The following is a 12,627-nucleotide window of genomic DNA, read 5'->3' as shown; positions in this document are numbered from 1 at the left end:
GTCCTAGAGATAAATCCAGGCCCTCATGCTCCTGTGGGAAGTACTTTGCCAGCTGAGGGACCTACATGACCTGCCTTACTTTTTGAAGTCTTGCTATGCTACCTAAGTTAATTCCAAACTCCTGGTATCAAACAATTCTCCTACCTTGGTCTCCTAAGTAGCTAGGATTAAGATGCACACAACAAACATGCCTGGCAAATTATAGACTTTTAGCCTACTTTCTCTATATGGGCTTGACTATTAAAAACTTATATTTGTAGGAGGGCTTAGATACTCACTAAATAAATAATATCATGAAATAAGAAAGAGAAGGGAGATTTTGAGAGGACCAGAAGAGGATAGATTGGAAGATGCAAAATGGTAACAGTAAATTTTATCAAAGTTTTACACTTGGACTTTTCTTGAAACAGAGGAAATTACACACATATATACTTACTTACTTCACATATATCTGAAGTAAAAAATATTTTCAGTATTGAGTCTATAATGAAAACTACATGTTTAAGTCTGGGCTCAACTTAATCACAAGGCTTGAAAGAAATAACCCCTGATGTAAATAAACTTCTCCTTGATTAATTAATACCTTTGACCTGAATTCCAAGCTTTTTGAGGGCTTCTTCAACAGACTGACTTTCTCGTTTTCTCATAAAGCCATTATCAATATGTACAGCAATGACTTGATCTTGGTTCAAAGCACGATTTAGCAAAGCTGTACAAACAGTTGAATCTACACCACCACTGAGTAAAACCTATAAATAAAATGAAGAGAAAAAAATTAAACAAAATAAACAAGAAATAAACATTACCACATTGTCTAATTACTTAAAAGTGTTGTGTATTTCAAGATATGTACAGTAACTGAAAAACAACTCTCAGGTGATGCAACACACAAATTATATATGTACTCTTGTCAAAGCTACTCAATCCAACTCTGCATTCTAATATTTCTAACCCAGACCACCAGGAGATCACTACTTACCAATACTTTTGATGTGCCTACTTTCTCTTTGATCTCCCGAATGCATTCAACTTCTCGGTTCTGCACAGTAAAGGTCCCACTGCATCCAGCTATATCATACAGGAAATTCTTCAAAATTACTTTTCCATTTTCTGTAAGGCCGACTTCGGGGTGGAACTGTACACCATATAGCTTTTTAGATTCATTAGCGATACCTTCATGGAGAAACAGTCACAAAGCAATTTTATGTCGAAGATACAACTAATATTCACAATTCACTCCTCAATCTTTTTCTATAAGTGTTAAATGTATATGCCCTATTCAACTTTTATTACAAAGAAAGAAACATAATAAGTAAAGATACGTTACTATAATCTTTATAAAGTATACAGCAAAATATGAGCTGTTGGACGGGCCAGATACCTTCACTACAGTCTCACTTCTCTACCACTACTTCAATTTTTATGTCCATTTAATATTAAAAAAACAACTCAATTTTGGTTCTCAGTCCTAGTGGTTTCCATATATACTTGGCAACCCCCAAATGCTAACATTAAAAAAACTTCATACAAGAAACTTTTCAGTATTTTCTAATATTTCCTTTTTAAGCTACATTAACTACAAATACAGGTTGAATAACCCTACTCTGGGTTCAGAAATATTTTAAAACGTCAAGATTGAAACATTCCATCCTTCAGGATGTTCCCTAAGCAAGAAGGTAAACAAAACAACTCAAACAGCTTCAGGAAGTCCCTGAAACTGATCAGATTCACTAGGACCACCAGAGTAAGCAATAAAAGCCTAGAGTCCATCAGGGATGGGAGAAGCTGAGTTACAAATATGACTCTTGGAGAGGAAAAGCAGCAAAGATGACAGAGACCAGACCAGCTTGCCTAGAAGAGGTTTAAACCAATTCTGCCACCTAGAAAAGACACTACACAACCTGTTGAGATACCAATAGGCAGTGCAATGTGCTCCAGGTTCCCACCTTTTTTTTTTTTTTCCCCAGATGTCATTCATGTTGGGGTAGGCTTTGGTGATGCAGCGGAATCATTTCTGTCACTGGCAAGTAACTTCTCATATTCCTGTAGTGACCCCAATGAAACTCACTGGTTCACTAAACTGGACTTTGATTGTATCTATACTTAGGTCTGTCGTGGGTTCCCTAGCAATTGTGTGTTGTGTCTCCCCATAAAAAGTCACAAGGTATTGGTTCTTTCACCTCAGTAGTCCTGTTCCCCTTTTCTTCCACCTCTGGCTAGCCCCATAAGTGGCCTGCACAGAACCCTCACCACCAACAGGCATGTGCGCTGCTGGCGTGGCTGCCCTCTCTCACTCAAGGGCTCAGTGTGCCTGCAGGTGGTGTGGCCTTTTCACGTGTCCTGGACCAGCCCACAGGACTCTTCTTGTAGCAGACTACAGAGTCCGACATGGCTGGACAAGCTTTCAGACACTTTCGTCTGTGCTTTGAGTATTGGTTGAAAGGCATGCCACCGAAACTGTAACCAAAGGTGGCAGTATGCTTCCAGAAAAGTCTCAAGGGAAATATTTTAAGCAACAGTAGTAGCTGTGGGATCGGGAGCAATAGGAAAGTGTGGAGAGATTTGACCAGTCAGCATGAAGGTTGAAGATCAAGTTCTTCTCCCAGAGTATGGAGGCACCAGAGTAGTTCTAGACAACAAGAATTATTTATTTAGAGATGGTGTCATTCTTGGAAATTATGTGGACTGATATCACTGCTGAAAAGGTGTCACATGAAGCTGGCCGTTCCACCGATGTTCTAAACTATTTCATCATGTCAATAATTTCATTGCCTTCCTTTTATAATAAACTGATGATGCCTAAACTAATGATATCCATTGTCTCTGGAGTCTAGTTTTGCTGTAATGTTATAAGCATTTCCAAATAAAAAAATGTAAATGAAAAAAAAAAAAAGACATTGGTCTTGACTTTCAGATTGAGACCCAAGTGCAAACATGAAATTCATTGACACATATCATAGACTATGTCTAAAATTACACAGTATATCATAGACATATCATAGACTATATCATATCATAGACTATAGTCTAAAATTAAAATTATCAAGCGTACTTGCATTTTCATCATAGACTATAGTCTAAAATTACACAGACTATATCATATCATAGACTATAGTCTAAAATTACACAGTATATCAGGCGTACTTGCATTTTCACTACAACTTCTCATTTGGAGGTACTCAAAGAATCTGCAATTGTGACTTCAAGTTAGTAATCAAATAGTTTTAGACTTTTGTGAACAATTTTAGATATTCAAATTAGGGATATTTACTATATGATTATATGGGACCCTTCTATTAAGGCTTAAGTCTGGCATTTCCAGATAGCCTGAGCTCTGTATAAGAGGATCCAACATCACTGCACCTACTCCACTAAAGTGATAAAAAGATTATCTGTTAAACCGGTGCTGAGCTAGGGGCTTTACATGGGCATCATTGCCTTTATTTTATAGTTCATGCATCAAGAAATATGTCTCTCAAGTAACTAACTTGTGCCTAGCAGGCTCAAGATCCAAGACACTTTATATTTTATTTCGTTTCCAAGATAGCTCTCTCAGTTTACTTATTTCACTGTTCCTTCTTACTCTTCACTGCTTGTCCCTCTTCACCTGGCTTATCTCTACATATGGAAGTTGCCAGAACTCAGCCTTTAAATGTCTTCTTCATAAACTCTTAAGTGACCTCACATTCTAATGATCTTAATATTCCATACTGAGGCCCATCTATTTACGTCCAGCCTAGGATTCTCCTCTGAATTCAAGATGTATAACTGCCTACTAGACACCTTCATTTTGATGTTATTTAATAAAGCATCTTGAATTTTGTATGCAATCCCAAATCCCTGAGGTATTTTCCATTAAGTAAATAGAAATTCCACCCATCTGTTAGTCAGGAAAAAATTTTTTTTTCCAATATTTAAAACTTCATTGTTTTGGGCTAGAGAGAGGGCTCCGAGGTTAAGAGCACTGTCTGCTCTTCCAGAGGTCCTGAGTTCAATTCCCACAACCATCTATACTGAAATCTGATGCCCTCTTCTGGCCTACAGGTATACATGTTGACTGAACACTGAATACATAATAAATAAATAAATCTAAAAAAGAAAAAAAAAACTTGATTGTTTTACCTTTGCTACTCCACACTCAATCCATTAACAATTTTTTTGTCTCATCATTCAGAGCATTATCACAATCCAAAGACGTGACTAGTTCACTGCTACTATCCTGCTCTAAACTTTACTTTTTCTCCCCTGATCAACAGCATATACAGCCTTCCTGTTTCTGAACTGACCAAGTCTATTTTCTTCTCATTATAACATAATCCTGAAATTAGACTACACCTATCTTTTGTTCAAACACCACCTACCTATGAATAAAGCCACAGATTTTCAATCACTCAAAAGCCCCCAACGTCTCTCTCTCATGTTATACTTACTCTTGCTCAAATCATGTATATTTTACTTGCATTTCTCACTGTAGCGCCAGCTCAGGACCTGTTTGCAATTCCCTCTTCTCTTAACATCCAGATGAAACAGTAGCATCTCTAATCACACTAAGGCTCACAACTTCTGCTTGCCGTTTCAGTGTAAGTAACATCCAACATCAGATGTGGTCTCTATGTATCTAGCCTCACCCATCATCCATGTTAAACAGACTTGGTTTGAATTCTGTCTGACATATTAGGCATTCAAATATTTCTTCAAAGAATTTTTTTTTCTGATTTCTTTGTTTTTGTTTATCACACAAAGGGATATAATGTGGATTATACAAAGTGACTAGAAGCTCACAAAGCAGGACAGACATTAGTTCTCTCCCTCTCTAGGATCTCCTTCAACCCCGTGGTTTTCCAACATACATAGGGAGAAATTCTCCCTGAGCAGCTGCATGATCAGGGTGCTGTCTTTCCAAGACTCTTCATTCGGGTACCCAATTCAGCAATTGTTTCACCAAATGCTGGTATGGCCAGGCTGCAAGCCTTTTCAGGAGAGTTTAGAATCTCATAGCAAAAGACTGAAAAATTCAGTGCCAGGCCAAGTAGAATTGTGTGTGTAGGCTGCATTTCTTTCTTGCTAAGTTCACATGCTTCTTGGTAAGCCTGCTGGGAGTTTGACCCGGTGGTTTATTATCTCCAGATGCAGCCTCAGAAAGATACCTAAAATAGTCTCCTTTCATTTTCCAGTAGAGCACTCTGCTTTCCGGCTGTGCAGTGCTGGGAATGAGATACTTGTTCCACAGCTCAGCCTCTGTATTCTCACACTACTCTTTGCCCATCTGCTGCTGCTGCTTATTCCTCTCTGTTTTCTGTTCCAAGTTGGAGGTCACACATCAGGAAGAACGGTGGCAGGCACCCACCACATTTCTGTAATAGAGAGATTTATCTCTTCATTGGAGAGGTCATGTCCCAGCACTATTACGGCCTTCACGGCTGCAGCCATATCATCATAGCGCTCAGCAAGTTTGGCTTTCTGAACCAGTTCAGTTTTGCCCATGTAGGGAGCAAAGGAGCTTCTAGGAAGCTTGGAGAGTGTCAACTGCATCCTTCCCAGGCTCAGTCTTCATGTGATGGTGGTGGCGGCTATCCGGTTCCTCCTCCATTGCAGCAGCTGCACTTCCAGGCCAGCCTGCCACCACTTTCACTCCAGCCCAAGTCCTCTTCAAAGAATTTTTTTTGTCTACGTTATTTATTCTTTTTAATTAATTTATTTATTATTTATTATAATTTATTCACTTTGTATCCCGGCTGTAGGTGCCCACCCTGGTCTCCTCCCACCATCCCTCTTCTCCCACTATGACCCTCCCTGAGTCCACTGATAGAGAAGGACCTTCTCCCCTTCTATCTGACCCTAGCCTATCAGGTCTCATTAGGACTGGCTGCAACATCTTCCTCTGTAGCCTGGCAAGGCTATACTCCACAAGGGGAGGTGATCAAAGAGCTGGCTACTGAGTTCATGGCAGAGAATTTTAATACTATATCTTCTCATTACAGTTAGATTTTAAATGAAGTAAAGATCTTCCAAAATAAAATACTTTTTGATCTTTTATGTCATGGAGGCAGGTTACTTCATCCATGACAAGTCTTTTGCTAACTTACTATTCATTCAGCCTTGTTATCTCAAACAAGCAAACAAAAAAAAACCTCTTAGTGATAAAGGTACTGTTTTCTCTTACTAATTTCTAGGGCTATGACTGACAATCCATATTACGGATATTAAGGTTAAACAAGGATAAAACCAACCTGTCAACAAAATAATTCCTCATCCTCTAGAAAGTACAGAATCAAAATAATTTTTGTAAAGGGCTAGACAGGAAATACTTTGTCATCACAGACACACTTACTCATGGTGCTTTACTTGCATCCCTTAACTTCTGGAGAGACGAAAACAAAATACAGGCTAAAGATCCTGAGGGCCTACTCTAGTATTTTCCAGATCTTTAAGAATGGCATTAACGACATCGAAAAAGGAAAAGTAGCATGGTGGGAAGATGGCAGTCTCCCAAATTTTTGTGTGTTAAAAGAAGTATACCCATCTGTGTTTGAAAACTCACAGACACGAATACTTTTAAGTTATATTTGGTAGCTTACACTTGTAATTTCAATACTCAGGAAGCTGAGGCAGAAGGATCACCAAGAGTCTAAGGCCAGCCTCAGCTACATGGGAAATTGCATGCCAGCATGTCTCAATAAGAAAAATTAAGTATGTTCGGCCCGAGAAATGGACCTTTGTTCAATTCCCAGCACCCACATCAGGCAGCTCCCAACTCAGGGAGCTGCACCAATCCCACCATCTTGGGGACATACGGACACATGCACTCTCATGGGTAAATTAACTGTTTTTTTGTTTTTTGTTTTTTTTATTTAAGTGTTTTAAAGCACTGTGTAACTACTGAATAATTCCCTTGGTTAATAATGGATCCTACCACATTTACAACAGCTATACTTTTTTTTTTTTTTTTTAAACCCACAAGATCTTCAACGTGGCAAAGGCACTGATGACAAACCTAACAAACTAAGTTCAATCAATGGGCTCCAAATAGGAGAAGGAAACCCTTTAGCAGTCTTCTGACCCCTACACACAATACACAAAAATAAATAAAATAAAGATTTTAAATGAAAACTTAAGAGTACCTCATACAGAATCATGATTACTCCAAAAAAATGTTTAAATGAAATCTGCAAATTTAGAACTTTTACCTGCTACGATGTTCCCAGAACGTGCTACAACCTTGAATCCATCAGCTACTTTGTCTACACTGTCTCCATGTGTAAGTAAAACGATTTCTTCCTTCTGCAGGCCCCTAAACATTTAAAAGGTAGGATTTTTAAATTTACACACATATCAACAAGAACCATGATTAATTGTAACCACTGTATTGGCTAACTTTATGACAACTCAATCCAAACTAGAGTCATCAGAGAGGAAGGAGCCTCAATTGAGAAAATGCCCATAAGATTGGGCTATAGGCAAGCCTGTTGGACATTTTATTAATTAGTGATTGATAAAAGAGGGCCCAGCCTATGGTGGGTGTTGCTACCCCTGGGCTGGTAGTCCTGGGTTCTGTAAGAAAACAGGCTGAGTGAGCCATGAAGAGGAAATCAGAAAGCAACCCTCCACACGGCCTCTGCATCTGCTCTTGCCTCTAGGTGGCAGCCCTGCTTGAGCTGCTGTCCTGACTTCCTTTTATGATAAACAGTGATGTAGGAATGAAAGCTAAAGAAATCCTATCCTATGCAAGTTCCTTTGATCATAGAGTTTCATCAAAGCAATAGTAATCCTAACTAAGACAGTCATTTTGTTTAGAAATACAAGTTTGCAATATGATAGAATAAGAAAAGTCAGGGGGTAGAAGCTTCTTAGCAATGTAACACTTGTAATTTATATAGAATTTATATACGGACATACACACACTACTGTAAATAAAGCCAATAAAGAATATTAAATCTGAAAAAGGAGGCAACTGATAAAAATTTGTAACTAGGGGCTCTACTAATGGCTCAGTGGCTTAAAACAAGTATGGGGATCCAAGTTCAAATCCCCAGTATCCACATAAAAAGCCAGTTGTAGCTACAATGTGACCTGTAACCCCAATCCTGTGGGCTAACAAAACAAGGTCACAGGTACTTCCAGGTGACAAAGTTAGCTCCAGGTTCAGTCAGAGAATGTGGCTCAAGAGAATGAGGCAGAGAGCGAGAGTAGGGTGTCCAACATCTTCCTATAGCTTCTATGTATATATGCACAATGTGCATCACACATACACACACCATAAACCACATACCCCCACATACCCCCAAAAAGCTTTTCAACTTGAATATAATAATATTATTATATTTATGTTTATATATTTATTATATTTATTTATTATATGTATATATTATTATTATAAATAAAAATAATAAGTACGTGAAGTTGGTACTCTAATTAGGCCAAAAAAGAAAATGTATATTAAATAGATAATAAAACAGTAATTTCAACATTTCATTTCTGAGATTTTTATCTTTAAAACAGATATTTCACAATTCACTATTATCTGAGTTTAATCAGTGGGACACAAACAGTGAAAGGAAAAAAACTCTTTAGCAGTCTTCTGACGCACAAATGCAATACATATATAAAATAAATATAAAAACATTTTAAATGAGAACTTAATAATAATTCTGTTATTCTACAGCTATATGCATAGTATAGATACATATAAAGTGCAGTATATTATATAATCAGTGAACAAGATTTTTCAGATTAAGAGTTAAGAGGTATGGGACTGGTTATAGTGATGGCTTCATTGTTTAGGGTGCTTAGAGAGGACCCACATTTGGTTCCCAGTGTCACATTAAATGGCTCACAACCACTTATAACTTCAGTTACAGAAGATCTTACACCTCTTCTGATCTCAATGGTAATGCATACACACAGGACTAACACACACACACATAGCGAGAGGGATGGAAGGAGGGAGTAAGGGAGAGAAAGAAGGAAGGAAGGAAGGAAGGAAGGAAGGAAGGAAGGAAGGAAGGAACGAAGGAAGGAAAGAGTGAGCGGTATTAAAATCAAAGCAGAGCTGGGCATGGTGGCACATGCCTGTAATCCCAGCACTCTGGGAGGAAGAGGCAGGGAGATCTCTATGAGTTTGAGGCCAGCCTGGTCTACAAAGCAAGGACAGCCAAGGATGGAGAGAAACCCTGTCTCAAAACAAACAAACAAATAAATGCTTCTGGAAAGAAATCCCATAAATATTTACATTAATTAAAAATAATAATATACTGATAGTATCTTATTTAAAAAAAGAAAAGAAAAAACAAAAACATACTGCCTAAGTGTTCACAAAACACCCGGAAATAATAAGCATAACCCAGCAGGCAAGGGTGGAGATCTAGTGCAAAAACATTTACTTATGAAAGGGAAGTGGTTGGTACCTGGGACCCACACAGGGTAGGTACAGAGCCAACTCTCAAAATTATTCTCTGACCTCCACACATGCTTAATGGCATGTGCACATAAAACAGAAAAAATAAATATAAATTTAATATATACATATATAAACAAACACATGGGATTGGCAAGATAGCTAGCGGGACTAATGAAGGCATCTGCCACCAAGCCTGACAAACGAGAGAACAAACTCCCACAAGTTGTCCTCTGACTTAAAAAGACAGACACACACACACACACACACACACACACCATACATGCCACACACATGCTGTGGCATACACATGACTAAACACAAAATTAAATAAATGTAATTTTATAATACCTGAATAATGAGCATGTATTATCTATACTAATGCTGAAAACGCCATCTTCTCTAACATTTTTTTTATGCACAGTGCCTCCAAAAACCTTATTCATCATCTGTTCAAAGAAAAAAATAAGTTAATATGAATGCTAAAATTAATTTTTTATAACTTTACTTTCAAAATGTTTTTGTTTGTATAAAATATACCTGAGTAAACAAATGTTTAATAAAGGTAATTGTTATCACTAAATATAAAATTATTAAGAGGCATGCACTTGTATCAAAACTCGACTAGGAACATTGACACACTTTCTATTTCATATACCTTTAATTCACATTAAAAAAAGAAAATTCACCCAGGCGTGGTGGCACATGCCTGTAATCCCAGCAATCAGGGAGGCAGAGGCAGTTCAAGACCAGTCTGGTCTACAAAGTGAATCCAGGGCAGCCAAGGCCACAAAGAGAAACCCTGTCTCGAAAAACCAACAAAAAGAGAAAAGAGAGAGAAATTTCTTTAATACTTAAGTCAGAATTTAATTTAGAACCAGCTACAAAGGTACTTTTAGATTTAAAAGCCATAATAGATAAGAACTGTAGCACCAACACAGAAATTATTATATAAAGATGCCTAAAGAACATGAAGGAAAAATATATGATCCACTTTGATAATTATACAAGTTGAATGGTTGAATTAGAGAATAACAAAAAAGATGAGAGGCTAAGGCAGACGTTAGATAAAGGCAGTGCAATGAAATTCTCCTGTTTATACAAACAGCATGTGACCATAGCGGTGTATGCCTTTAATCCCAGCACTGGAGAGGCAGAGGCAGGCAGATCCCTGAGTTCAAGGCCAGCCTGATCTACAAAGCAAGTTGTTAAATCTTAAGATTTACATATAATTTATATAACATATATAATTATTTTCTATATATATGTATATATATTCTTGAGTTTAAAAGCAAACCAGGGAGGGGTATGATGGCTATTCTTGATTGTCAACTTGACTACAACTAAAATTAACTAAAGACTGAGTTGTTGGGCACACCTGTAATGAACTTTTAGTTAACTGGCTCATTATACACAGGAAGATCTGCCTTTAAATCTAGATTGTGTCCCCACAATCTGGACCACACTTTCTCCTGGCAGCCAGGACAAGAGAAAGGAATTTTTGCCTTTGCCTGCTGACCTCTGCTCTTGATTCACTGGCATTAGCGCCTACTTCTTTGGGATTCTGACGTATACTGAAGTTCTGGTGAGATATCAACCTCATGGACCGAAAACTACTGGATCCTCAGATGTTCCATCAGGAGATAGTCAATGTTAGACTTCCTGGGCCACAGCCTCTAAGCCACTCTAATAAATTCCATATATATGTATATATGTATATTTTGTTCCTCTAGAGAACGCTGACTGATATGGGGGAGGAGTGGTGAGAGGAAGATTTTTTTTTTTTAAGTGAAAATGTTATAGTATTCAATGGGCTTTCAATAGGATTACCCATTTGTGGGTAGTTTGGACTATGTAGCAAAAAGTTCTGTATCTAAGCAAGAAAAGAGAGAGAGAGAAAGGGAGAAGAGGGAGAAGAGGAGAGGGAAGGGAAAAGAGAAGGGAAGGACACAGTAGGCACATAAAATATGCTAATATGCAACTACTGGTAATACATTATTCAGAAACTTTCTAGCTCTTTCCAGATGATCCAATCAAGTAACACAATGTTTAAATGTTGGCTTGTAGCATAAAAGAGAACTTTTAAAAACATTTATGGTTTGTGTTTCTATTCCCTTATATCTTGTTTAATGAAACTGTTTTTTTGGTAAGTGAGATTTTAGCATTTTTGGCTTAACATTATCTATCATCATATTCAATGACATTGAATACTTGTCTGGCAAATAGCTAAAATGGCCACAATAAAAGTGGCCAAGAGAAACAACAGGAACTCTCACTGTTTAAAAGTGGACAGTGTTGGGCACAGAGGCACATATCTTTAATCCCAGCACTGGGGAGGCATAGGCAGGAGGAGATCTGTGAGTGTAAGGCTAGCCTAATTTAACTTACATAACATGTTTTAGGCTGGCCAGTGCTACATTGTGAGGCCTTGTCTCAAATAATTAAATAGATATATGGATGGATAACTGAATAAATGGGAGTTTGTTAAGTAGAGTGACCTAGTTTATTTATGAACAGGTTGCCCTATAGGGCCAGCTCCATCATAGGATAGCAATTAAAACTCAGTAGTAACATGGCCAGACTATCTTAAATAGACAGTGTTTAAATCACAAAAATAAAACATTAAGTCAACTCTCAAACTCAATTTGTAGCTATACCTGCATGCCATAGCAAATTCCTAGAACAGGCTTGCCAATGGTAAATATTGCTGGATCAAACCAGGGAGCATCCTCTGCATACACAGAATTAGGTCCTCCAGATATGATAATAGCCCTGTGGATTGATTAAAAGAGTCAGTAAATAATGTGACTGCTACTCTTTAAATATAACAATATATGGTACCGTAACATACATAAAGATTGAAGAAAAATACAAGTACAAACACAGATCTTTCAATACTAAGTTGTTTTCCACATTCAACACACTCGGAAGATTATCTGTCTCATTTTACTCTATATGCCCAGTCCTAAGGTTAGATCAATACTGTCATCTAACTCAGCTAAGTCACAATTTACAACAAAACATTCTTTCTTCCTCACTTTTTTCTTTTTTAAAGCTGGGCCTAGGGGGCAAAACCCTTTCATTTCAGGACAAGTAGAGCCAAGACAGGAATATCTTTCTGGGGCCACCTGGACTATATTTAGTTCTAGGATACTAGGAATAAGGAGTGAGACCTTGTAAAGGGGAGGGAGGGAGGGAGAAAGAGAAGAATGGGCGGAAAGACAGCCACGAAG

General features: G+C 37.8%; 1 protein-coding gene and 2 pseudogenes across 2 annotated transcripts in view; 1 reads left to right on the top strand and 2 right to left on the bottom strand.

The window, feature by feature from the left end:
- Positions 1-12,627, bottom strand: part of Gmps (guanine monophosphate synthase) — a 39,512-nt gene that overhangs the window by 17,548 nt on the left and 9,337 nt on the right. For both annotated transcript variants that reach the window (XM_060378388.1, XM_060378389.1), the window contains 5 exons: positions 12,052-12,166; positions 9,746-9,843; positions 7,188-7,291; positions 980-1,173; positions 584-749 (listed from right to left, as the gene is read on the bottom strand). In XM_060378388.1, the coding sequence (XP_060234371.1) occupies positions 584-749; positions 980-1,173; positions 7,188-7,291; positions 9,746-9,843; positions 12,052-12,166 (677 nt within the window). The remainder of the gene's footprint in view (positions 1-583; positions 750-979; positions 1,174-7,187; positions 7,292-9,745; positions 9,844-12,051; positions 12,167-12,627) is intronic.
- Positions 1,181-7,180, bottom strand: LOC132652479 (14-3-3 protein beta/alpha-like; annotated as a pseudogene).
- LOC110566509 (10 kDa heat shock protein, mitochondrial-like) lies at positions 2,389-2,689 on the top strand (annotated as a pseudogene).

The sequence above is a fragment of the Meriones unguiculatus genome, chromosome 2 (assembly GCF_030254825.1).
Source record: "Meriones unguiculatus strain TT.TT164.6M chromosome 2, Bangor_MerUng_6.1, whole genome shotgun sequence".
NCBI classification, from domain to species: domain Eukaryota; kingdom Metazoa; phylum Chordata; class Mammalia; order Rodentia; family Muridae; genus Meriones; species Meriones unguiculatus.
The sequence above is the reverse complement of the archived record's forward strand: the minus strand, read 5'-3'. Positions and strand labels throughout refer to the sequence as shown.